Raw genomic sequence first — 27383 nt, forward strand, 5'->3', positions numbered from 1 at the left:
TCTTTTTCCTTCCTGGGGCCAAGACAGTGGGCACAGCACACACTAGTGGCCAGCAGCCTTCCTTTTACTGCCTGGTACCCTAGCCATCTGGCTCTTGGCTACCAAGTGGAAGGAGTACTGAAGCAACAGCGGGGAGCCTGACTGAAAGGCATCTGCTGTGCTGGGTGTTTGCTCTTTGGACTGGGGACTTCTGGACAAGGTCCTGTGCTGAGTTTCAGTTTCCTTACCTGGAAAAAGGGTGTAACATTTTCCCTCGAAATCTTCCCATGAGTAGGTTTCAATGGGATAAACTCTGAAAAGATTTTGAAAACTGAGATGTGACATACAGGCTGAAATTGTGACTTTTAACTTCTCTCCTTCAGTTTATTTCATCTTCAGAAGCTTCTTCCCAGTCCCCAGCCCCCAGACTCAGCTATGCTCAGTTTCTGCCCGCTGGGGAGGTCAGGTTTATTGCTGTTTTTATCTGGAGCACACGGCCCATCATTCAGTGGCCTTCCCAACAAGAGCAATAATGGGGCCACTTAAGGTTCCAGGCTTGCAAAAGAGGTAGATGTGGGGGCAACGGGTCTGCCTTTCATGTTTCTCATGCAACACGCAGGGGGCAACCTCATGCCTGGGCACAGGCCTGGCCATGTCTGACTAGCTTGAGCCAAGGAGAAGGCCCTGCACCAGCGGGGATCAACAGACCTGGATCCTCGTCCAAGAGCTGCTGTGTGTTTCTGGTGACCACAAACAAGCCTCTGGGACTGAATTCCCTCATCTATAAAATGAGACTTCCAGGGACGGCTTTTCTAGTTCAAATGCCCTAGGGCCGTGCTGTCTGACAGAAATACAATGCAAGCCACGAATGCAAGCTGCATGCGTACTGACTGGATGGAGCCACGTTATGAAAGCAAAAAGAAATGGTGAAATTAATTTTACTAATATACTTTATTTAACCCAATATATCCTAAAAATTATCATTTCAAGATGTAACCAAAATAAAAGTATTGAGATAGTTTACACTTTTATTCATAGAATTGCTCAAAATCTGGTGTATATATTACACATCTCAACACATCTCAGCTCAGACTTAGTCACCTTTAGAGGGCTCAATGGCACTTGTAGCTGGGTGGCCACCATACAGGACAGTGCAGCCCAGGGTTCCTGGTCTTGGTTACTATGGAGTCTGGATCATGGGAGAATGGAAGAGGGGGAGGGTGCAGAGTACTGGCCCAAGCGGCCCAGCCCTCCATTTCTAACTTGGGAACCATAAAGGAGCCGCCTCTGTTTCCCCACTTCCCTCCCCCTCTTCCTGCTCCAATGCCTTCTCTCCCCTCTTCTGTTCCACCTGCCCCACCCCCTACCTCACTCAGGGACACACAGGACAGCCAACCCCGAGTTTTTCCTCTTGCCCTTCCTCTCTCCCAAACTTGGTTGCCTCCTCCTCAGCCTGCCCCTTTGCTCCTCTCCCCTTTCTGCCTCTCTGCCCTCCCCATATGCTCCCTTTCCTTCCGACTCGCTCCCCTCTCGGCTCTCAGTCCTTCCTTTGACCCTGACCTGGCCCCTTCCTCAAGCTGCCTGAGCCCTGAAACTACTGGATCCTACACACCTCCTCTTCCCCAAGGATGTCAGGCTCTTACCTGGTGACTCCCACTGCCTAGCTGGGGACCAGGTGCCCTGCTGTTTGGATTCCTGGTTCAGCCCAGAACTTCTGGCAACAGGAGCACCCAGCAGCCTGTGGACGTGGGGCCAGCAGAGAGCCGGCCCAGTGCATAGGCATCTCCTGCAGGTGAGGATTCTCTCCTAGTGTTACATTCTCGGTAACGCTGGCACTGGCTGCCTCTTTGTCGAAACTGATTAAAGGGTTCCTGTTCCAGCTGGTCAGGCTTGGTGGACCCTATGCTCGAAACTGACCTCTGGGCCCTGCTAACAGCAAGAGAATGACAATGAGTTGTCTGTGGCCTCTGTCCCAGGAAAGCAAGCCCTGTGGATCTGCTCACTGTTGGAGCAACTGCTAGATAGGAGTTACATGAAAACATGTAAGCGAGAGCTGGAACTTCTCCTTCAGGGAGACCATGACTCATTTTCTCCCAGATCTCATCTTTGTCCCAAGATGAACAGAGCATCAGTACACTCAGTCCAACCGTGACTAAACTTCTACTTAAGATTCTGACTCCTACAGGAAGAAACAGTTTCCTGTAGCTTCTGATCAAAGTCACATCAAACTCTGAAATATCACTCTTTCTCTAACTCATAATCAGAATTCAAGGATATCAGAGTCTAAAAGGCAAAGTTGCCTATAACCCATTCAACAAGGATGAAAGAGCAAAAGTTTCTAAAGGAGACCTCAACCTTGAGCTACAGTGTCTTCTGAATGTTACCAGAAGGGGAGTGGGTGGAGGAAGGAGGGGAAAGAATTCCCATAAAAACCCTCCAGCACTCACCTCCTTCTCCAGCACAAAGTGTATCAGCTCTCCTCCCGGACTGGGAAGCAGATCGGAAGAGTCAGGTAGGATTCAGCCCCCTGGGAACACCTTTTCTTTTCATCCTTTCATCCTTATGTTATTTAGGTCCCAGATACCTCAGATTCCCTAGCACAGAGATCCTGGGGGACACATCAAAGCAAAGATGTGTGAGGAAGGCCAGCAGACTGAGGAACCACCTGTTATAGACAAAAGGCAATGACTCTGGGTTGCAATATCCACTCATGTCTGAAGAGCCATAGAGAACATGAAAGGAAGATGCCAGTCCAACACAAGGGGCATGAGATCTTGAGCCCCAAGCCTCCCCGACAGCCTCACTGTGTCCCCCTCACTTTTCCCCTCCTCCTTTCCTCCGTGCTTTTGGTGTAACCAGGAAGATGCCAGAAGAACCCAAAACAAGTTCCTTTTTTTGCCGTTCAATTTGTATAATTTATTAATTTATCAAGCCACTTCATTCCAAAATAGGATCTGACTAGTGTTAAGAGATACAAAATCTCATAGGAAGAAGAAATAATAAAGGATGGAGAAGTGAAAACATAGTCAAATAAAATGAAGGTGGGGTGGATGCACAAATTGCAAATCAAAAGAGCCAGTTCTGTTTCTAGATTTGGACCTTAAATCTCTGAGCCTCCTAGGGGCCAAAATTTAATCCATTTTAATTCCACAGTCACTAAGACAAAAATCAATCACAAATGCCTGTTTTCCATGAAAATCAGTTGCTCAAGAAAGTTCCCTGAGATAACACCTGTTTTCCCTCCCCCTTCCCAGGACGTGCCAGGTGGGTTTAACGTGACCTTGAGCCCAGGTAGCCTCCCCACCTCCATCTATTTCTGGGAAACTTCAGGAGTGGGGTTGGGTCGGTCGGGGACTTTGTATGTGATCATGACCAAGCCCTCACCAGGCGCTGGTTGTAGAAGGTTCTCCCAGCCTGGCCCCCGGGGTGAATGAAGTCTGCCTGCCACCACGGCCCCCAAGGCAACCCCTTGACACCCCACCTGCTGGTCTCCACTGCCTCTAAATGCGCAGGAGCTCCTCTGTGGTCCACGAATTCCCCAAAGCATGAAAGCCAAGCCGTGCCCTGTGTGGAAGAAGGGAGAAGAGCCCTTTCCTCTCTGTGTCACGTTTGTCACCTGGTACCAAAGTGGGGCTCCCTCAGCCCCAGCGACTTCAGTGCCCACAGCTCTATCAGCCCCCGCCTGTGGCTCCTCTCCTGCTGGCGCTCGGATGGACCCGTAATGCTGGTCCAGAACCAGCCCATGAGGTAGACTCATTTTCTTTGTCTTCCTTCCCAGGACCCTCACCCTCTTGATGGCAAGGTTATGGACTGAAATAATGAAATGATGATGAAAATGTGAAAAATAAATGTGACTTTGGAAAGAAGTATGATGGAATGGCAGACAGGATCAGAATCATCCTCACATGCCAGGAGAACCACTAGCCACACCCTGATTAGAAATTCGCTGTCTACGTGGATCCCTATTCTAGTGAGTGTAGGCCAAATGCTTAATTGGGTTCTGGCCTGGACTTAACCACGTGGCTCTTAGAGCAAAGGGGCTCTGAGCCTTGAGACATGGGAGGGCTGACCGCATACAGAGAGAAGAGGAGCTCTGCCTCTCCCTCCCAGTAGCACAGGATCGGGTCACTGGGGCTCCTGACGGGACCAGGTGAGCGAGGCACCTGCCGGGGACGAGCAGAGGTCATTGTTCTGCCGCAGTGTGGGCTAGCGGAAGGGACAGTGGGGTGAGAAACCTGACCCTCCGAAAATTGCATTTGGAGGTGATTCCAGATTTGCCTCAACGCAGAGTGAGGGGAGTGGTGTTAAAGGCACACTCGGGGTAATACTGGTGTTGGGGGTGCGCAGAGAGAACCAGCCAAGGGCCAAGGAAAGAAGCATAAAACGTCTGTCACCCAGACCCCAAGGCCCGGCCTGAGCCCCACCTCTCCTGCCTTCCAGACCTCCCACTATCGGTAGCACTAACCTCCAGCAACAGACTGGGGCAGGGGCCTAAGAGGGTGTTTGCTGCTAAGAGGTGGGGGCTGAGGGACGTCCAAAGCGAGGGTGGTTTCAATTGAGGTAATGGGATGTTTCACTGGGTGAATTCCGACTGAGTCTGTTCAGGAAAGGACTTCCCAGGCCACTGGGCAATCACAGCCTAGCTGGAAAATGCCCTTAGAAGGGGGAACACGTCTGGAGGACTGCGTCTGTTCCAAGTCCAAGCATGTACGCCTCACTGGAGATGTGTGGAGGCTTCTGTGGGCCACCGAGTGTGCACGTAAATGCACGGGCTGAGCAGGTGGGCCAGGGGGCCGGAGACGGCAGCAGGTGGGTGTGGGGCTGGAGGGGTCCAGAGTGACCCAAGTAGGACTGGCCAGCAGGCAGCCTGGGAGTTATCAGCACATACACAGCAGAAAAAAATGCAAACAGAACAGAGTGAACGAAGCGAACAGAGAAGCAGGCCTGGGACCCAATCTGGGGTAGAGACCCAGGGAGTCCTGGGAGACGCGAGACCACCTGCCACCCACACCCACTCCAGACATCACCACACTCGCTACTTCAAAACCTCTGCGTCCCTGCCCCCAAACGGTGTTATTCGTCTCCACAAAGTGACTATAGATGCACCCTTTTCTGCAGCCTGAAGGTGGAGGGCTATCCCGACCAGGGGTCCTAGACCAGGATGAGGCGAACCCAGGGACCCATGGTCCCAGAGGCTACAATTTCCAGCACAGGCAGGGCCCTGGTTACCTTAGGCTCCTGCAGATGGGGGCTGTGGGGACACTAAGGCTGAGGCAGCCGTGACCATGCCTTCAGCTGCTGGGGCCAAGGCCGAAGAAAAAAACTGGGTATGTCAAGTGGCCTGGCCCACCTTTCCCTGCCCCTAGCTTTGGTCTGCTGCCTGCTGATGAGTCCATGGAATGAGTGTTTGTGGTGCCTTTCAGTCACCTCTGAGGAGTCAACGCCCTCCCCGGGTGGAGGGTACAGAAATCAAGGGAGGGGATGCAGCTCACACATAACACCTTCTCCGGGCAGCATTCACTGCTTCCGTCTCCCGTGACCAGGGTCTGACCCGTGGCCATGCAGGCTGAGAAACTGCCCGTCCTGCAGAGTGGACCTACTTCCCAAGGGCAGACTCACCGTAACAAAGCTCAGGACGTGTAAAGCCAGATGTCAGTGTACTCGAGCAGCAGAGATCTGCGGGAGGCTGTCTGGGTGCCCCAGCACAGTGATGGGCCGGGCCCCAGGCATGGAAGCCATCGAAGGAAGCGTCAGGTCCACAAGGAGAGAAGGTCCTGCTGGGCTGTTTTCTCCCCAGGCCCACACTGCCCTCCATCTTACGGCTGAACCTACAGTCACTAGTTATGAGATGGGAGGAATAAACCTCAAAACTGTTCAGCTGAGAACATGAGACACTAGTACACTTCCAAGAGGCGGGGAACGGGTGACACTTGAGCTGGGGAGAGGGCTACAATCTCGCTTCTACACACAGCTCAGCTTGGCTTCCACAGGGAAGGTTCCAGAAAATCCAGGACTACATTCAGAATTCAGATGTCAGCAGCCACTGAGGCAGTGTCCAAAAGCTGACTGGAGCGTGCAGGGGCGTGCGACTGGGGAGTGGTCTACATCTCCTGCGAGGGGCATCTTCCTCTACACGTGCTGCTTCTCAAGTTCTGTCCCGGGCCCAATATTTCGATGACTTGAACTTGAACATCCTGCCCTCCTCATGAATTTAATAGCCATGCATGCAGACAACTCTCCAGTCCTAACCTCCCTCAGCTTCAGGCCCAGATAGCCAAATGCCTGCTGCATGTCTCCTCTTGGATATCCCTAAGGCACCTCAAGTTCAAAATGTCCCCAGTTAAACTTCTCTCCTGCCCTCCTGCCTTCCTTGCACCTCCTCCTCATGGCCCCAGTCCTGAACGACGGCAGGCTCCAGCAGCCACCCAGGGCCTCCAGCTTGCGCCTGCTGTCCTCAGTGCTGCCAGTGAAGCCCCTCGAATCCTCCCCTCCTCTTCAGCGTAACCACGGCGCTAGTCCAGACCCGCGCTCTTAGCTGGAATACTGCAGCAGTGCCCCAACAGGTCGTCCTAAGTGCAGTACATCCACGTTGCCTTCAGCAATTAGATTTCAACAATGCACATGTGACCACACCCTCCTCAGCCACGAGGTCCTCGGTGACCCTGCCCCAGCACCCCTCCAACCTCAGCTCCTACTATTCCCGACCGCCCACTTGACACCCAAATAGTACTAGGAGGCTACAGCCCCGCCTTGACCCTGAATCCATGCTCTTCCACACCACTGTGCCTTTCCCTGGACCTACCGTCCCCTCCCTCAGGTTCCTTCCTCTTGGCTCACATGGTACCTCCCCATCATCTTATTGTTGCAGTTACTGACATCTGCTGGTTCGAACCCAGGGCTCACCCACCACCCCTGCTCCTCAGAGACAATGTGAGCCAGGAAAGGTGAGCAGGTGACAGGCAGTGATCCCAAGGGAGCTGGTTCCTGGGAAGCAGAGGGAGGGGCTAAGGAGTGATCACCTTCTGTGGGAGTGCAAATCTCCACTCACTTCCTCACATGCGACCAGGAAGTTCCATTCTCTAAGGTGCCACCACATCTACTGCCTACTAGGTGCCTCCTGAGTTCATGAGACAGCCAGGCTATGAATGGCATCCCAGCATCATGGCGGGCGTCAGGAGAGGGATTTTCCTTTAAAATGGAAACCAGAGTTGTTGGTCAACATTTTTAAACTTTACTAGGGAGAAATTCTGGAGGCCAAATTGCTGCAAACTTCTAAAAGCATCCTGTGTGAATCGTTCTGACTGAACCTGTCCGTGTTGGACGCAGGTCTTTACAGCCAACTAGAAAGCACTGGGTGGGCCTGGGACAAGACGGCTCAGGGTAAAGCCGCACCGCGAACCCGGAACGCAGAACAGTGTTCAGAGCCCCCTCCGTGGCACGCCACACACACCGACTCCCCCACCTCCCTTCTGCCTGTCCTGGGGTGGGGACCAGGAACAAAGAAGAGGGAAAGGACCAGGACACAGACATTTACACATGGATGCGTGAGCACTGGCGAGGAAACCCAGGTTTCTTAAGGTTTAACCCATGATCCAGCCAAGTTTAACAAGAAGCAGGACTGACCCCTAGACAAAAGGGGAATACTCAAAAACCCCACTTCCTCAGCCAAAGCAGTAACTCATTAGAAGAAACATCACTTTGGCTACATATTTTTCCCAATCTCCGCCCACCTCTGCCTCTCATCCATATTATTGTGAAGATGGAAATTCACATCCCGTGTTTTGGTAACAGCTCAGCCTTGCTCAAAGCACATCACCAACTTGGAACATCCCAAGTCCTTCAGTCTTTTGGGATTCTCGGTGTCCATATTTATAAAAGGAGAATTCATCAGAAATTTTAACAGGAAGCGTGGTCTACAAAGCGCTTTGGCACCTGAGTTACCTGCCCTAATGTCGAAGGGGACTCAGCATAGCGGTGAGCACCTCGGGCCCTAGAGAAAGATCTGGCTGAATCCCGCCTCTGCCACTTTCAAACATGTGACCTGAGCAAGTCACTTTCCTCTTCCAGGAACCAGGGGAAATATGAGTGCCTCCTGGGACTGCTGTGAGGAGTACATGAGATGATGTGTATAAAGTGCTTACACAGAGCCTGTGGAAGAGCTCCATAAATGCTGGCTAACTGGCAATTATCAATAACGATTTAGAAATGACATCACTGTTGTTCCCACCCCTTTGCTGAGCTCACGGCGGCCTGCTCTAGGCCACTAAGTCTCAGTTATGCTCCTCTCACCGGGGGTCTCAAAGTTCTCCCAGAAGGTCACGCCCCAACTGAAAACTGCGCCGGATGAGAATCTGCTGATGGACACCGATGGGGCATGTGGACAAGTGGACGGTGTGAAGGCACAGGAGGTCTGGAATCACTGCTCAGGACCACTGACTTACCTGTAATCCCCTAAGTGACCAGTTTGGCTCAAACACTGATAAAGCTCTTACATGACAGAAAATATAAGGACAGCCTGAGGACTCTGTGTGGGTTTTTTTGCAGGATAAAAACACATTACACTAAAGAAAAGTGCCTTCAAATCTGGATCCTTAGCATTTGTAATTCACTTCCAAATTACCTGGGTTACACCAAGATAACATCCCGGGTACACATCAAGCTCACAAATTGGGACAGCTTCTTTCTAGCGTACGTCTTCGGATCTTGGGAGATTTAAATCTGAGTTTCTCTCTTTTGCTGTGGGGGGAGGCATCTCCTACGAGGCCTTTCCTCCTGCATGGGTTCTCCTGTGGGCGCTGAAGTGGGAGCTGTTGTTGAAATCTTTGCCGCACTCCGTACACTTGTAGGGTTTCTCCCCAGTGTGGATTCTCTGGTGAATAATAAGACTGGAGCTCTGGTTAAAGCATTTCCCACACTCCCTGCACTTATAAGGCTTCTCTCCTGTGTGAATCCTCTGGTGGGTAATGAGGTTGGAACGGTCACGGAAGAACTTCCCACACTCGGGGCACTTGTAGGGCTTCTCCCCCGTGTGCACCCTCTGGTGGGTGATGAGCTTGGAGCGCTCCCCAAAGCATTTCCCACAGTCCGCGCACTCGTACGGCTTCTCCCCGGTATGGGTTCGCTGGTGGTTGGCAAGAGTGGAGCTCTTACTGAAGCTTTTCCCACATTCGGCACATTCGTAGGGTTTCTCTCCCGTATGGATTCTTTGGTGACTGATGAGGGCAGAGCTCTTAGAGAAGCTTCTTCCACATTCAGAACACTGATAAACTTTCTCCCCTGAGTTGGTGCTTTGCAGTCCAGGAGAATTCAAGTTCTTACTGGCACTTTGAGGTTGTTCCGGAGATGTCTCCTCTGTCGAGTTCCTCCAGGGAGCACTAAAGGATGGGCTTTGGCCAGAGTTTTCCCCAGGCTCACTACAGTGGTCAGGATTTCCTCCCAAGTGGACCCGCTGATGTTTCAGAAGGTTTGAGCTCTGGGTGAAGCTTTCCCAACATTCTCCACATTTATAGGGCTTTACCCGTGTGTGTGTCCTCTGGTGGGTAATGAGGTTGGAGTGGTCGCTAAAGCTCTTCCCACATTCGGGGCATTTGTAGGGCTTCTCTCCAGTGTGGATCCTCTGATGGGTATTGAAGTTGGAGCGGTCACTAAAGCTCTTCCCACATTCAAGGCATTTGTAGGGCTTCTCACCTGTGTGTATCCGCTGGTGGGCGATTAACTGCGAGTTCCGACTGAAGCTTTTCACACACGTGTCACACCTGTAGGGTTTCTCTACAAGGTACAGGCCTTGATGGTCGATGAGTTTTTCTAGGTCCTCTTCAGAACAACATTCTTCCCACTGTGCCCGGGATGGATTTCCCCACTGCCCTTTACCTTCATTTTCATTTTCACTGTCTTCCTCCCAATCGTGAGGGCAGCAATCATCCTCTGCAGTACATTTTGATAAGGCTCCAGACAAGTCTTCAAAAATGTCCTGCTCTGAAATCTGGTCTTCATCATCATGCCTCATCTCAAAACCTGGAAAAGTGGACAGAAATGCAGTTCTTGTTCCTTCATTAGTGAATGTCTATTTACATATCTGGATCTTGTGTCTCGGGAATTCAGCTAATTTGAATGTGTGTGTATATCTTACATCACACATCTTATAAATGTGACTAACATGAAACTGATTGAGTTTTGGTGCACACGTGCATTTCTCACCTGTAAAGCTGCGGAGCAAAGCCTGGGACATGCTAACCCCACCTGGGAGCCCTGAGCCCCAGCCCAAGCACTCAGCCAGTCAGTCTCCCTGGCCGACTAACTACCCCATCACATTAGTCAACAATGAATACTGCCTTCTTCTGGTACGTTCAGTACATCCTGTGTCATATGAGATTGAATAAACTCTCTAATTGCCTAGATGAATCCAAGTAAAATCTAAGCCTGACTATTTGCCTCACTTGGAGGATTGCACTAAGCTAGAGATGGGATAATCTGAGCAAAGCATAGATTCTAATTCAACTCTATTATCCCCTTTAGTTCAGAGAAAAGATAATAAGCCTGGCTCCCATACTGTCTGCATGCCTGCAGATTTTGTGGACATCTAATTGCTTCAAGCTTACCAGTGTCTGGGGTTTTAGGACTGGGGGTTGGAGGTCTGATGGCATCTTCATCTGCCATCTCACCCCAGGTCTCCTGGTGGCCAGCCTCGGTACTGCTCTGCCCAGAAGTAGGGAGACCCACGGCCTCTTTGCCAGTCCCTGTGTCTCTAACTGCAGTCCGAGCCCTCATCAGCGAGTCCAGCTCCTCATAGAAGGGGCAGGTCCCTGGGGGGTGGCTGCTCTTGGCTTTTCTGTAGCTTCGAAGGAGGTTTTTGAATCTGTAGCGACACTGCTCCAGTGTCCGCAGGAAGCCCTGTGCACACAGCCGCTCTGCAATGGCCCGGTACACCTGGCTGTTCTGGTGACAGGTGCGCAGCTTCTCAGAGAATGGGGACTCACTGAGAATGGTCAGGAAGGCCTTGGTCTCCTCGTAGCCCCAGTGCACACCTGCTGTCAGGAGTGAAGAGTTCAGAATTGAGAGACTTGATGAGACTTGCCTAGGTCACCAGGGATCAGGGTCACCTGCCCTGCTAAACACCTAGAACAAAGACACTTCAGAAACTGTCTAGGTGCCTGGGGCACCAGCAAAGGACAGGCCCTTCTTTCTCAAGGCTTCCCACCCCAACCCCCACTCCCTTCTAAGAGGTTCTATTAACGCTTAAGAAACTTGGCCGAAGGGGAGGACTTAAGTGGCCATATTATACAAGGTGACCTACCCCCGGGCTTCAGCTGACTGGCTGAGGGAAAGGCCTGTAACTGAGATACAAGAGACTCTCTTTATAACCATTCAATACATGTCCTCTACTTCCCTGATGAATTTTCCTTTTAACAAACATGGGAACTGAGAATCCCTAAGACACAGACGGACTTCAGATGATCTTGTAATAGAGTCCAACTGAGGATACCCTTTCCTCTTTTGCAGAAGGAGGAAAAGGAGGTGGTCTGTTTTCAGTTCCCCTGCAGGTAAATGATGCAGCCTGGGAGGCAGCATGGTGGAGGGAAAACCACATAAAGCTGGAAGCAGGAGCCCTGGGCTCCGATCCCCGTGTACCTTCACATACCACCCTTCACAGCCCGGGCTCCGATGTTCTCACTCTCACAGTGACTGGGTATTTCCTCAGCATCAGCTGTTCAATTACCTACTGTCATGATTTCTGCTGTATCTATTAAATATTTCACTCAGTATCTTTCTTTACCTAACTTCACTAGCTGTGACATCACAGGTTGATGGGCTCATACACATTAAAATTAAAAGTTCACTCAGGTAACACTTGTGATCACCCCCAAACTACCAGTGACACACTGGGAAATACTGAATTAGCTCTTTAAGGTCCCTGAAGGTTTCAAAAGTGTTTGCTTCTATAATTAAGAAAACTCATCAGGGTGAAGTGATCACAGGAGAAGAGAGTAGGAGTTTGAAGGTGACCTTAGTCCCGTAGCATCAATTCAGCCTTTCAATCTGCGCCCTGAACTCAAGAAGCAGAGGTTTGGTTGGTTAAGAGGGTTAGAACGTGGATCCAATTAATGCCCCCCATGTTCTTACCAATACGACTCTGGAATAGAGCTGGGCCCCCTGGAATCCTCGGCCCCTGGATGGACTCCTCAGTGGCCAGGTCATCACCATTACAGTCTTCAGCTGCTTCCTCAGGCTCCCAGCTCCCTTCCTCCTGCTCATCCACCTCCACGTCACTATCCCCCAGCCTGGGGAGAGCCACAGCCTCTCCTGGGCCGTCTGAGGCTCTGATGGCTGTCCGAGCCCTCACCAGGGCCTCCAGCTCCTCATAGAAGGGGCAGGTCCCAGGTGGGTGGCTGCTCTTGGCTTTCCGGTAATTTCGGAGGAGGTTTTTGACTCTGTAGCGACACTGCTCCAGGGTCCGCAGGAAGCCCCGTGCCCTCAGCCGCTCCGCAATGGCCCGGTACACCTGGCGGTTCTGGTGACAAGTCCGGAGTTTTTCAGAGAAAGGAGACTCACTTAAAATTGCCAGGAAAGTCTTAGTCTCCTCGTAGCTCCAGTGTACACCTGACACCTTCACGTCCTCCACGTCCCACCGGTGGCATTCTTCCCAGGCCCTGGAGTCCCTCCAGGCCACTGCCTGAGCTGGCTTTGTTTGCTCAGGATCCAAGCTATAATCTGCAGGGATCCTTTTTCCAGAATTTATAAGCCTTGGACCCCAAAATTCTGGTCCTTGCTCTCTCCGGGACAGGATGTTCGGTTTTGAAACTGGAACTCCTACACAAAAGGAAGAAGAGAAATGATTACGTAGAAATGATCTGTTGTGCCAAGTGTTTGTCTAAAATGTCCTTGAAATACATCATTTCCCTGCAAGAAACTAATGAGGAATTCCCATGCTAATCCCTCAAAAGGTCTGGAGGGAGAGGGAGAGGAAACTAGATGTAACCTCACCAGAAACATACTGACCTGCTTGCTTTGTTCATATGCTTTTTTGAACATTTGTGTGATGAAATATATCATACAAAAGAGTAACTGGTACTGGTCCACAGATGGGTACATGCCCTAAACTGGCCCAATCAGAATAAATTTAATGATTGGAGGAAACGTTTGTGTGTGTATCTGTGTGGGTGGTGTGTCTCCCTTGCTAGAAATGTCAGGCCTCTAATGCCTTTGGCATCTACCATTTGACTGTGACAGCAAATAGCTTTACCATGGAGCTGACACCGAGGATGGCAGAGCAGAGAGAAGAAAGAACCCAGGTCACTGAGCCCATCTGTGCTGAGGTTAAAGCATGCTCTCCTCTGGACTGCCAATCACATGAGAAAATAAATTTCCTTAGTTCTTAAAATACTTAGCTATGTTTAAAGGACAGATGTCCCAGGAGCTCCCAGCCCTAACCCTTCCAATAGGGAGCCTTTAATTAAAATAAATATTTGAAGGAAACTAGATGAAAAGAGTTTAGAGCTAAAAGAGGCGTAAGGATTATCTAGTTCAGCACTTCCCGAAGGTGGTTCCTTTGAACACGATTTTCCCCAGATATCACGTGTAAGAAGGGCATACTTTTCATCATGTGTAAAAAGGGCACGCTGCCCAGCAAGCAGCCAACTAGCTCCTAGTATCCTACTTTACTGCCACGAGTCAGACCTGCTGCTGTCTCTTTTACCTTATCCCACTCTCACGTCTAACTCCCCTCTCACTGACCCCAGCTCCACGGGGAAATGTTCATATTCTTTGACTTCCTGTGGAGATGCACCTACAGGGAAAGGGGTCCGTGCTGGCCACATGGGAGTCAAGTATTCTGAGCCCTGTAACAGTTATTTCTCATTGTGGTTTAATACATCAAACTCACGGGCTTAGTTTACTCGAATCTGCCCGAGAGATGGACGCTATTTGATGCTGAGAAGACTGGAATTCTGGGACGGCAGGCTGGGCACAGCCCCAGGACGGTGGTGAACGTACTGAGGAAATGAAAGGAACGAGCCTCAAGAGGGCAGGCTCTGGGCTGCCAGCCTGCCAGCCTCTATCCACTCCCCACGCGCCCTCCCTGCCTCCACAGTGTTGGCCACAAAGAGCACGGCTCCCTCCTAGGTCTGAAATTCCAGAGACTTCACAGAGCCACGAGTCTCAAGGGAGTGACGAAACACTCCCTGGGAATGGAGTGTACCAGAAACCCGACAATCTCTTATCAGAGGGCACTGTTTCCTTACCCAGGGACACGCCGTTCCCATAGTTGTCTCCGGCGGGGTCCTTGCAGAACTCCTTCTCCGTGTGTCTGCCAGGGCCCAGGGCTTCCTGTGAGATGTACGACAGAAGGACCTCAAATGTCACTGACCCCTGAAAACAGCCTGGGAGTCCCCCCAGGCCCCAGGAGAGAGAATAATGGGCACAGTGAAACCATGTGTGAGGCGAGCATCACAAGGAGCATGACCAAGGAGAGGCCCAGCGCTCTGGGGGTGAGGGCCAGGGGCCAACGCCCTGCACCTGACGCCCTTTTGCTGAGGGCGGGCCACAGAGAGAGGAGAGGAGCAGGGATGAGAACACGGGAGAAGGAATGACAGGAAAGGGAGAACAAAGAGCAGCTCACCTGGGACTCAGCTGTCACCTCCCAATCTCCAACACTCCCCATCTTTGGGAGAGCAGGGACTCGGGGAGTGAGGACAGCTGAGGAAGAGAAAACAGCTCTGAAACCCAAACTCTGGTTCCCCACAAACCACCTCCCTCTGAGGTCCAGCTTTCCGAAAGCCTTGCTTGGATCAAACTGAGCCCTTCCCGGTAGCCAGTGCAGACTTCCACTTTCACTTCCCTTCTAGAGTATCTAGCTCCTCAGTCGTTGTGAGATGTCAGCCCTGAACTCCTGTGAGCCCCAGTTCTAGCCTGAACCTGCGACATGACTCAGCTCAGGTGGGTGTGCTAACACCACCGGGGCTTCACCTTCTCTTACAACGCTTACTGGCCTTCCTTCTCAGGGTGTCCCTCACACACTCCTCTAACCCTTGCCTTGAATTCTGCACATCCTTCCTCCTCGTGCACCCTTCCTTAACCCCCACCCGTCACCCCTCCTCCGTGGCTCCTGGTACTCACCACTCTCTTTCAAGGGCTGTGGTGCCATCTTGGTGTCTGGATGTTCAGGAAGGTCAAGATATGGATTCTTCACCCACTGCTTCTGGGACTGTCCCTCTGGCCAGTGATCTGCTGGCTCCAGCTGGAAGCTCTGAGATTCCTTCATTGCCTTTAAGGACCTGGTCTCTTCTGCACACAACTCCAGTTCCTACACATAGACGGCCAAAATTCCCAACTGTAAGTTCAATAACTGGTAGGGCAGGGAATGTTCTTTTGAGTACAACTGTGGTTCAAAGGTTAACAGGCTCTTTTTAAAATCCAAAGATGGCTTGAAGTTTGACGACAAAGCCATTAGACTGACTTCAGTAAACGACTAGCATTTATATCACCAAATAAATACTGTCATGATCAACACAGAGAGGCTAGACAAGTGTCTAAATGAGGCCACTACTACTCAATTTATCTCTTAATGATCCAGAAATGTTTTATGTAAAATTTTTGTGGCATAAAAAAAAATCTCTAAACATAAAAAAACAGGTTTAGTTTTTAAGTTATAAAAAAAATAAAAGTTAATCAGGTATATATTAAAAGGCAAAGAAAAACACAAGAGCTGATACAACTATAACTCTAAATGTAAATGCTCTAAATATTCCTGCTGGAAGGCAAAGAAAATTCAAAGAATTGTAGATGGATTTTTAAAATGAAATAAAAGTATGCGCTTTTCAGAAAAGCACACCTGATCTTAAAACAAAAGGATACACAGAGGCAAGGCGCTGTTACTCAAAAAGAAAACACACTTGGCAATTTTAATTTCAGTGTAGAAGTTCAGGCAAAAAAGTACTTGGAGATATACAGAATAGATATATACTAAAAGGAAATAATCAATTAAGAGCTAACATTGCCCCATTCAGCTTTATCAATCTTAAGGCTAATATCTTATCTCTGTCTCAAAATTGATTCCAAATTCAGAGGTATAAGGCTGAGATGTTATTTCCTGGCCCTAAAATCCCAACAATATAACAATTTTATTGCCTCACAGAAACACCTAACTCTAAAAAAAAAAAGTACCTCAATTTTTTTCCAGTAGGTATCTTCAGTACTCGCATGGTTCAAAAATGGAAAATATACAAGGATATAATCAGTGAAAACACCCCATCCCCACCTGTCTCCATTCCACCTGCCCAGTGTCTCCCCCGACTCCTCAGCACAGGAAACCACTGTCCTTCTGCGTCTTTTCAGGGTTCTTTATATATAAGCAACTACAAATACATAGTCTTGTTCTTCCCCATTTTTACACAAAAGGTAGCAACTATATACATCGCTCTGAATCTTTTTTTACCCCATATAATATCCATCTTTTTCAAACTTTATTATTGAGTTTGCCAAATTTCACTCCAAAAATCGTTTGGCCAATCTGAAAACTCAAATCCACTCTCACAGAGAGGAATTTTATCATTGGGCCATGCACATCAAAAGCCATTCCAAATGAGAAGACCCATCAGTGTTCCGTGTGGTTCACAGAGAGATGACATCTGCTCATCAACATTTTGTTTCAAAAAATAACAACTTTGTGCTCAAGAAAAAATTAACTTTGTTAGAAGTACAATTTTATAGTCCGTAGAACTCTGCAGGAGACCCAGCAGCAATCCTCACTCCCAGCCCTAGCTCTTCCAACTACTGCTGCACCTAAACCAAGATTCTGACTTCGTGGATAGTAATCGTGGACACAGAAAGATGTAGATTCAAGTGGTGGTGAGGAGGCAAAAAATCAGCAGGCTACTGGCCAGGGTGAGGATGAATTAAGAAGCCATTAAAAATGCCTGTACACCACACAAAAACCTGTACACAGATGTGTACAGCAGCTTTACTCATAATTGCCAGAACTCAGAAGCAACCAAGATGTCCTTCGGTAGGTGAATGCACAAATAAACTGCGGTACATCCAGACAATGAAGTATTACCCGGCACTGAAAACGAACGAGCTATCAAGCCATGAAAAGGCATGGAGGAACCTTAATTATGTATTACAAACTGAAAAAAGCCGATCTGAAAAATGCTATCTGCCATATAACTCCAACTATATGACATTCTGGAAAAGGCAAAACTATGAAGACAGTAAAAAGATCTGTGGTTTTGTAATTGCCAGAGGTTAGAGGGGGAAGGAGGTATGAACAGGCAAAGCACAGATGATTTTTAGGGCAGTGATACTATTCTGCGTGACACCGTAATGGTGGTATCCACAATACAAATGACATGTAGTCATGTCATTGCACATGTGTCCAAACCCACAGAATATACAGCACCAAGAGCGAACCCTAAGGTAAACTATGGCCTCTGGGTGATAACAGTGTTCAGGGATTGTAATAAATGGACCACTCCAGAAAAGAATGTTGACAGTGCGGGAGGCTGTGCATGCGTGGGGGCAGGGGGCAAATAAGAACTCTGTACTTTCTGTTCAATTTTGCTACGAAACTCAAACTGCTCTAGAAAATAGCCTTTTTTCTTTTTTTTCTCTAATGCCTAGGCACCTGATGGGGAGAGGGGTTGTGCAAGAGGGTGACAACAGAATAAACAAGCTAAAAATCACAAAATAGCAAAACTGAAAGTTTTTTTTTTTTAAATTAGAGGTCATTTAGCCCAGTAAGCAGCAACCCTTTTCAGGTGGTGGTTCTCTTTGAGGAACATATTTAATCTATTCAATTCCACTACTAAGACTTGGGGACAAATTCTACCTGCAGTGAATGTAACTAACCTTGCAATGTAAGATCACAAGCAACAATATATGTGCCTGGGGGAAAAAACAACCTTCTTTGCTACTTATCCATTTGTTCTGACATTTCTGAGTACTGAGAAGCAGATAGAAAAGTTAAAAAATAAAAATCACGGGAAAAAAATACATTATAGAGAAGACTCTATTACTTTTTTCCCCTCCAATTTTAGAGTGAGTTCAACCTTTGCTCAGTTCACAGGGGTATAATTTGAGAACTTTGGGTTTAGTCCAAACTTCTCATTGTATACATGAAGAATTATAAAGACCTTCATTTAAGTCAGTTCTTATCTCTGGGTTTCAGGTTCTTCACCCTCCAGCTCTGAAGTCCTAAGATGTCCATTTGTTTCCACTGCCACTTATAATAAATAGCTGATTTCTTTAAAAGAATTAATCTGGGAGGCTGGGGTGGTATATTAAAATAAGGTATACTCTCTCCTATTTAGTTCTGTAACTTTAAATATTATGTCTTCTGTGTCTTCAATCAGTTTGTAAAGGAATTCAAAAAGCAAAGCCGAAGACCATAAATCTTTCTTCCCCTAGTCTCACATCCATATAGAGCTTTACCTCTAACAACAAAGAGGAAACCCCTGCGACGAGCAAGGGGTATGTTCTCAAACCTGTGATTTCCCCCAACGAAATGTGACTAAGTATAATACCACAAGAATTATTGACTATATTATAAGTGGAAGCAACAAGATGATGTCAAGATAAAGGTTCTGGGAGCCTGGCTCAGCCCACAGTCACCTGAAGGACTTGTTCTACACATACCAGCGTCGAAGCAGGATTCAAAATCTATGTCACAGCAAAATTATAAATTATTACCACGGGTTTTCAGGGCCTCTTGCAAACTGTTTAAACTATGAATGTTAAATCCACAACGCATTCACTTTCCTTATCTCAGCTCTACCACTTACATAAATTTGGACGAGTTACTTACCCGAGTCTGTTTACCCACTGGAAAAATGGTGATGAAAACAGCATCTACCTTATTGGGTTGCTGAGTAATTAGATGAGCAATACGTAAAGAAAGCTTAGAACAGTGTCTGACACACAGTGAGTGCTCAATAAATATCAGTTAATATCTCATTTGAGCCATGACTCAGAGGTATTTTAATTCCCATGGTCCACAGATGAGGCATCTGTCGTATAGTAGAAATAACAATGAACTTGGAACCTAAGAATCCGGGTTTAGGCTCTGGTTCACACTGACTGAGACCTGTGAGCCACCTGACTTAGGGGGCCTCAGTTTAATCTAAAAATCAGGACAATAATGCTATTTCTGCCTACCCACATGATTGCTGTAAGCATCCAAAGAGACCACATACATAAAAAGATTCTGTTAAGTATAAAACACAATACAAATCGAACGTACTGTGAATACGGTACTGGGAGGCAGCTTAGAGCAGAGGTTATGAATGCTGGCTTCAGAGTCAGACTGCCTGAACCCAAATCCTGCCTCTACCATCTAGAAGCCAGTGACCTTGAGGCAATTACCTATCTTTTCCTTGTCTGTTTCCTCATCACTAAAATTAAGGTAACGGTACCTATCTCATTAAACTGTTGACAGGATTCAATGAGTTAATACATGGAAAGCACTTAGAACAGTGCCTGGTACATAGCAGTGTTCCACAAACGTCAGGTACTTGATAATAATAATTACCATTATTACTATGTATTGTTGTGGTGGCTTTGGCAATTATTAACCTAGTCACAGCCCCACTGCCTTGGACCCGCTCTTTGGAGAACAGACCATCTGCCTCACCCGCTGCCCTGCAGCCCGGGCCTCTCGCTGCCAATCCTCCACCAGGGCCACCGCCTCCTCTCCACTCTCGGGGTGGCGTGCCTGTACCCAGGCCTGGACCTCCCGGGGTAAGATGGTCAGGAACTGCTCCAGCACCAGCAGCTCCAGAATCTGTTCTTTAAGGCGTATCTCTGGCCTCAGCCAGTGACAGCAGAGTGCCCAGAGTTGGCTGAAGGCCTCATGGGGTCCTGCCGCATCCCTGTACTGGAACTGCCTGAAGCGCTGGCGGGAGGCCTCGGGGCCGGGGACAGGCTCATGACCCTTCTCCCGGGGCTGAGATTCTGATCTCCACGCATCGTCCTCCAGCTTCACAATCAGGAGTTCTTCAGGCTCTGGCCGGGGAGAGACCTGGGCCTGGCATTCCAGGGATACAGCCATGGTCTCTCCCGGACGCCTCCCTTCAGCTGGGACGTCCTGGTCCAACGTCTTCCTGCATCTGGAGTGTGTCCTTCGAGGGGCTCCTAGGAGGGGAAATGCTCCCCCAGGTTCTGAAGGCAGAAAGACAAGGCATAGTGTAAGCAGGAGGGCCAGGAGCCTCACTCTCCCCACACCTTCCACTGCTTTGCACAGGGGGCGGGGGTGCTAAGAGAGGCCCTTTTCCATAAGCAGGAAGTTAGCCTACAATCTGCCACCAAAACCAGCAGCCAGTACACCTCGGAGGAAAACAGCACAGCACTGAATCCTGCAGGATGCCCTAAATGCCTTAGCTGGGTATCAAGGCTTCCATGATCTGGTCCCAGCAAAGCCTCTACATGTGTCCCAAGTCTGACCTTCCCTCAAGCTGTGTTCCAAATGTCACCCTCTCCATAAAGCCTTTCTTCCTGGGCCTTAAGCTTTCTTCTAAGGGTGCTCTCTCTGCAAAATCCCTCTCACTCTACACTCCCCTTTGGTCATCCCACTCATCTACCATTTTTGACCATCTCTAAACTGATGACTCCCAAAACTCTAGCCAGGACCTGTCTCCAGACCCCCAAAGTCCAACAACACACTTCCATTTGACTCTTTCTTAGGTATCTCCAACTCAATGCGTCAAAACTGAATTCGTCATTTTCTCCTGCAAACCTGTCCCTCTTCTGGAATTCTTCACCCAACAAACGCACCACCCCCCATCAAGTTACCCAGGCCAGAAACTGGGGCATCATCTTTCTCTAAGATCCCCCACATCTACTCATCACCAAGCTGGGTCTACTTGGCCTTCTAAGCACCTATACCCCCGAGTGCCACCACCTTGTCCAAGGAATCATCATGCTTTTCACTTCATCAGCCTCCTAACTCATGTCCCTGCCTTCACTCCTCTCATCCCATCACCTGGTCCATTCTTCACACAACCTGACTAGATCAAAATCTGACCAGGTCGCTTCTCGGCTAATAACCTTCAGGGACCTCCCATTGCCTCAGGATAAAGGGCAAGCCTTGCCCAAGTCTCCATCTCATCTCATGACCACGCTCCCACCCGTCAGGGTGTTTCAGGCACGGCTCGCAGCTCCAGCGTCGGGCTGCCCTCCAAACCCTCTCTCACGTTACCATCTCCTTTGGGAACAGTCTCCTCCCTTTCATCCCATAGCATCAGCTGAAAGTGTACTTCTTCCAAGTGGCCCTTTCAGTGCCCTGAAACAATTCAGTCCTCAGCCACAGGCTTCCATACCACCTTAGATTTTCTCTACCATTACCCTAATGACACTTTATGGTAATTAACTCACTCACTAGATCACAAGCTTCCTAAGGACCTAGCACAGGGCTCAGCACACAGAGGAAGCACTTGATGGACAGTGAAATAATGGAATAATGTCAACGGATGATGGTGATGGATCATGAAGCAAAAACTATAATTAATCCCTTTCTAGATTTAAAAAAAATAAATTATCTTCTTGCTTAAGTCAGAAGGAATTCTTTTCTCCTCTTTATTTCCATCTCTGTGACACTTGCCACTTTCCACGCTGTCCTAGAGGGGTGTGTGGACACGTGTGTCCCCGGAGAGATGACAGCCTCACTGAGGGCAAAGAATATAGCTCATTCCTCACTTCTTTTTCCACACCCCTCCCCTCCCCCAGCCCACAGTAAGCACAGTGCACTAAACACAGGAGGCTCTCAATAAATGCTTCTTGAGTGAATGCCGAGGATTGCTTCTTTCACACAATGAAGACTCTGACAACATTCGTGCTGGGTTCTCTGGAAAAATGGGTTCTTTGTGTCACTCGTAACAAATACAGATACCATTAAAAATGCCCACTCAAAGGAGGCTATTAGCTGCTTCCAAGTGGGAAGGACACAGCTGAATTAAGAATGGAGGGAGGGTGGAATTTTGATTTTAGGCCATGTGACTTGGCTGTCTGGAAACAAGACGAGGGTGATGAAAAATGAAGGCCTGTCTTAAAGACCTCCACACACACACAGGGAGAGGCTAGGACACAACTCATGGCCACCTGGCAACTTCCTGCTCATCCTTCGGCTACCAGCTCAATGTCACCTCATCTGCTAAGAGTTTCCTGACCTGACCTTGTCATGCCCAGCCCCTCACCCCTGCTCTTCAAGAATCACTTCCCCTGACCCTGCGTTCCCAAAGCACTTGGCACATACCTCTAACGTAGGTGATATCCTACACTACTATGGTTACCTGTTCTTACATCTGACAGCCCTGTTAGGTTGTACTGCTAGGGCCAGTACTGCATCTGACCCATTTCTGTATCCACAGTGCCCAACCCCATGTCTAAGAAATAGCAGGGCCATTGGGAGTTTTGCCTTTTATTAAAACAGTAAATCAGGTACATCAAAGCCTAATGGGCTATGGAAGATCCATAATTTATACTGAACTAAAGAATGAAACTTTGGTGAAATTTAATTTCTCTTTTAACCACACCCTTAATGATGCACTAGCCCAAACATACCTGCATCACTGTCTCATATGAAGACAAATTCACTGGTCATTTGCAGAGTCCCACTATGGACCCTGAACTGTACCAGGAGCTAGAGTGCCAACAGTAACTAGGACAGACAGTCTCCACTGTTATCAAAGTTACCATCTAAACAGAGAGACAGTCAATAAAGCAAGCAAAGAGGTGTATGCTCCTGCGCAGAGAACAGACACAAAAACAGGCAATTAACAGTCCCACTGGGCACAAAGTCCAGGGTCTCAAATATTAGGTATTTCCTTCTGGGAAGATTTGAAAGTCCCACAGGTTAGTTTCAAATACAATCTGAAAGATGTCTCTCCTCCTCTCTTAGACAGATATGAACAGCAGTCTGTCCACAGAGGGAGGTCAACATAGTCAGCAGACTTCACACAGAGCTGACAAAGGGAAAATGTACAAGGGCACGCCTCAGTCCTGAGACTACCAGAAATATCGGGGGCCCACTAGGATCAGCAATCTCAAAGAGTATCCATTTACTGAGTGCCCCTGGGGTGCCTGGCTACATTCACAATCTCAGAATCCTCCAGGCAAGCAACTGAAGAGCGCTTGGTGTTGAGTTGCCTTACCCTGATCTGTAACTTACACGCATCACACTATATACAGACCCCAAAAAGAGGAAAAGACATAATGTAAAGAGTGCAGTCATTCCCATTCACTCTATGTCGTTCCAGAGCATGTGGTGATGACACCCATGACTCTGCTGGTGCCCAGACCGGTCGAGCTCCCCCAAGCTGCTCTTAGTGTCCACTGAGTGAGAGCAGAGTGTCTTTCACGGTCCCTAAACACAAGCCAACTCTTCTGTCTCTCATTGAACCAAGAAAATCTGGCTGTGCTATCAGCTTATTGAAAGACAGCATATTGGTTTTTAAATGGCTCTTTGCCAAGGATTTTCAAGCTGTGATTTTTGGCTAAAAGTGATTTTCACCTTCTGTGTTGACTATAGAATATAATTATCCTGTAGGTATGACTTCACTACATCCCCAATTTACATATAGGGAACTGAGCTTCTGTGAATAAGGTTCATGCGAGGTTCTGCAACCAGCAAGTGTAGAGCTGGGATCTAAGCCCAGATTTGTTTTCTCCTGTCATTTTTCTTAACCATCCCATAGAGCCTCCTCTAGGTCTCCAGTTACCCGAACTCCTGAGAAGATGGTATGGAAAGTGGAAAGAACAGGAAGGCAGGAATGAGCAGTTCAGGGTTCCAGTTCCACTCCCGCCATTTACCAGCTGTGTGACTTTGGACAGGTCATCTGGCCTTGGCAGCTGCCTGACCCTACTCAGCAGTTGCCCCAGGTGCCCCCATTAGTAACGTGGGAGTAGAGCAAATAGGGAGGCAAGAATCAGTGGCTTGGAATTTAAATAGCTATGAGCGCCAGGCAATGTAAATGAGTAAATGAGTGATGTGGAGACTGAGGTTAACTACAGAGCACCAGGACACACACTGATCTGTTGTTCCCAGGCCTTCCAACTTTCCCAGGAGAAGCTAGAACTCTGGATTTCTAAATGATGGCAACCAACTCAAAATTGTTTCAAACACCATGAGGATTAAATAAAGTGTGATGCCTCAGTGTTCACAGCAGCACTATTTACAATAGCCGAGACATGGAAGCACCTAAACATCCATCGACAGATGACTGGAGAAAGATGTGGAATACACACACACACAGCCATAAAAGAGAATGAAATAATGCCATTTGCAGCAACATGGATGGACTTAGTGAAGTAAGTCAGAAAGAGTCAGACAAATATCATATGATAGCACTTATACGTGAAATCTAAAATATGACACAAATGAACTTATTTATGAAACAGATACAGACTCTCAGAAATAGAAAACAAACTTATGGTTACCAAAGGGAAAAGGGGTTGGGGGGAGGGATAAATTAGGAGTTTGGGATTAACATATACACACTACTATATATAAAATAGATAAACAAGGACTTACGGTATAGCACAAGAAATTATATTCAATATCTTGTAATAACATGTAACAGAAGGGAATTTGAAAAAGTATATATATGTATAACTGAATCACCCTGCTGTACACCTGAAACTGATGCAACACTATAAATCAACAATACTTCAATTAAAAACAAATATATAAAAGTTTTAAAAATTAAGTAAATAAATAGTGCATGATGGTAGGCTTCATTCAGCAAGAGCTGTCATTTTGGAACCTTTCAGCTAAATGATCTCAAAAGTCTCTTCCAGTATCCAGGAAGGCCTAGAAAGGACACATTCCCCTCAGCAATGAGGGGTCTGCCATCAAAACTAGGATCCCTTTATAAATACAGGGAAGCTGAGGGGCATCCTGGCTCCTACAGTAGTGAATATGGATGTGGACATGAGGAATGGGAGCCCAGTGAACAGTGGGATGGAGGAGATCTGCCCCAGTCCCACTGGAAAGGCCAAGACTAGTCTGTGACCTCCAAAGAAAAAGAAACTGGGAGTTCTCGACAGCTATCAGGCTAACTTGGCTGATAGTCCAGGCTACTGCTTACAGCAGCCTGATCTTATACTTAAGTGCTTAAACCAGGGAGAGCAAATGGGTTTCATTTAAAGCACCAACTTCAGTCAGCTGGGTTAAGGACTCTGAATCCCATGGGAACACGTGCTGGGACCAATAAGATGTGACTGCCAGACACAGGAGGGGGAGTACCAGCACATATTCTGTGTATTTGTCACCCCTGGCTTACCCTCCCAGAGGTACTCAATCACTGAAGCCCTGACAGGCAGAAGACTAACAAGCTCATCCCCCCTGGAAATCCACTGGAAATAGCAGTCTTCAAGCCTGGTAAAGCAAAACTCAACAGGGATGGTCTTTATTCACACATTCATCAAGTATTTAATGAGTTACTTGTTTTACATCAAGTACTTATTACTCTGGGCTGGGCAACTGGGAAATAGAGGTGACTCAGAAACTGTTCCTGTCCTGGAGATCTCCCAGTATAATGGAAGGACAGAAAAAAAAAAAAAAGGTCACAGATAATTATGATCGAATGTGGCAAATGCAATAAAAGAGGCCTCTGGGAGCTGGGGTAGGGGGTGACTTAAATGAACAAAGTTAACATTTGAGTTGGTTCTCGAAGAAAGAATGGTTCTCTTGGCAAAGAACGGGGAGGCAAGTGTACTCTAAGCAGAGAGAACAGCAGGTGTAATAGTGAAAAAACCAAACAGCCTCCCCAAGGTGTGGGAGTAACCTTGACAGCAGGAAGATCAGGCTGTAAAGGGAGTTCATGATGGGTCTTGAATGTCAGGCTAAGGTGTTTGCACTTAATTCGATAGGTGATGGGAGTTAATGAAGTTTTTAAAGTAGAAAGCCTCATCTCATTTGTGGGTTAAATAGATCACAGGAGCTACAATGTGTTTGTCCAGGCTGGGGAGGTGAAAAGGTATAGGCTTCAGCAAAAACCTTGACAAGGAAATGTCTCAAGATACATTAAGGAAATTAAAAGATGTGAAGATACCTGGATGTGGAAGAATGCAAGAGGATTCAGAGCACGCCTGGGTTAAGTGGATGTTGGAACCGTTCACTTCCATTAGGCAGAAGGGAAGAGGTGCAGGTTTGGGGCGGAACACAACAGCCAGTCCCACCCACGGGGTTCCAGAGGTCACAATCATTAAAGTGTAAGGGGGTATCAAATTAGATACGGTCTTTTTAGACGAGCAGGTAGAGATTGGAACACTATTTTTAACGTCAGGCTTCAAGCTCAGGCCCTCTTATCTTCACTTCTTGCCAGGGCCCCAGAACCCTCTAATCCTTCCCGATGAGTTCTCCAGACCCTTCCACCTTCAGAACCTCTCTCGGTCCCCTCACCTAAGGACCTTTCTAAGACCCTCCTCCCTCCTAGGGCCTTCTATCTCCCTTCTCATCCCCGACCCTTCTGTGACCCTTTCCATCTCCGGAGGCTTCATCCTCTCACCGCCCCTCACCACCCCCGCCCCACATAAGAGCTTCTTTTTCCCCCTCTCACCTTCCCCGGCTCCCTGTGACACCACCACCTCCTAAGTCTCCAGCCCAGAGCCTGAGTCTCAGCTGCCCCCGCCCCGCCACCCGGACTCACCCACCGAGACACCCACTTCACAACAGGGCGGAAGTGCTCCAGAGCGCGCGCGGGGAATGCTGGGACGCGGAGTCCGAACGGCGCCACCGCGGGAATGGCGCGTCTGAGACTACACCTCCCAGAAGGAACCGCGAGAGCGCCGTTGGGCGGCCCCCTCCGCTAGAGGCCTTCCAGATGTCGCCAGCCAATCGACGCGTCATCTTCTCCGGGTCCTCGCCCGGGAACAAATCGAAACAGGGTCTAAGCGTGAGGGCGGGGCCTGTTGCGATCCTGGTCCTTTCCCCAGGCTCTGAGATAACCGCACCGCCCAGGGGGGCATTCAAGCCGAAGGGGCGGGGTGTATTCAAGAGGGGATGTGAGAGCCCAAGGCCAGGAGAGGTCAAAGCGGAAACAGTAAGATTTTAGGAGAGAGGGTGACTGAAGGTGACCAGACTGGTGGGCGGGAGAGTATTGGAAAACTGTAGTTTCAATTTCCAGTTCAGTTACGCTGCGTGACTTTGGATCAATTGTGAAACTCCCTTTCTTCCCCTGTGAAATGAGGCTATAATGGCATCCGTGTCGCTGGGTTTTTGTGAGACTTCACTAAGATAATACACCCAAAACGATCAGCTCAGGACCTGGGTCCTAATAGTACACAGTAAATATTAGCTATTTTTATGTAAATTAGCACAGAGTTTGGCACTAAGTGGGTGTTGAAAGAATGTTAATCAGTATTAGAATAATAATCCAGAATAATTTTAATATAAATGCAGTTGCTTTGTTCCGTTGTGA

The 27383-nt window shown here is 48.3% G+C and overlaps 1 protein-coding gene across 8 annotated transcripts; it reads right to left on the bottom strand.

Annotated features, from left to right (window-relative positions):
* Positions 1–198: 198 nt before the first annotated feature.
* On the bottom strand, positions 199–26698 carry ZSCAN20 (zinc finger and SCAN domain containing 20). Of its 8 annotated transcripts, none has more exons than XR_012079307.1 (9): positions 26613–26698; positions 19601–20127; positions 15091–15277; positions 14594–14670; positions 14217–14301; positions 12100–12786; positions 10578–11006; positions 8600–9993; positions 199–2587 (listed from the first exon to the last, which is right to left on the bottom strand). XR_012079307.1 is itself a non-coding variant. In XM_015241090.3 (8 exons), exons 2-8 carry the CDS (start codon positions 20015–20017, stop codon positions 8735–8737), a joined length of 3138 nt encoding a protein of 1045 aa, XP_015096576.2. In that variant the 5' UTR covers positions 20018–20127; positions 26613–26698; the 3' UTR covers positions 8562–8734. The 8 variants fall into 8 exon arrangements, 6 of the variants coding, with proteins under 6 accessions (XP_015096576.2, XP_015096566.2, XP_031539855.2 ...); XR_012079308.1 differs by lacking the exon at positions 199–2587 and adding an exon at positions 2610–3543; XM_015241090.3 differs by lacking the exon at positions 199–2587 and having other exon boundaries at positions 8562–9993; positions 10578–11003.
* Positions 26699–27383: the final 685 nt, after the last annotated feature.

This window comes from Vicugna pacos, chromosome 13 (genome assembly GCF_048564905.1).
Source record: "Vicugna pacos chromosome 13, VicPac4, whole genome shotgun sequence".
Lineage (NCBI taxonomy): Eukaryota > Metazoa > Chordata > Mammalia > Artiodactyla > Camelidae > Vicugna > Vicugna pacos.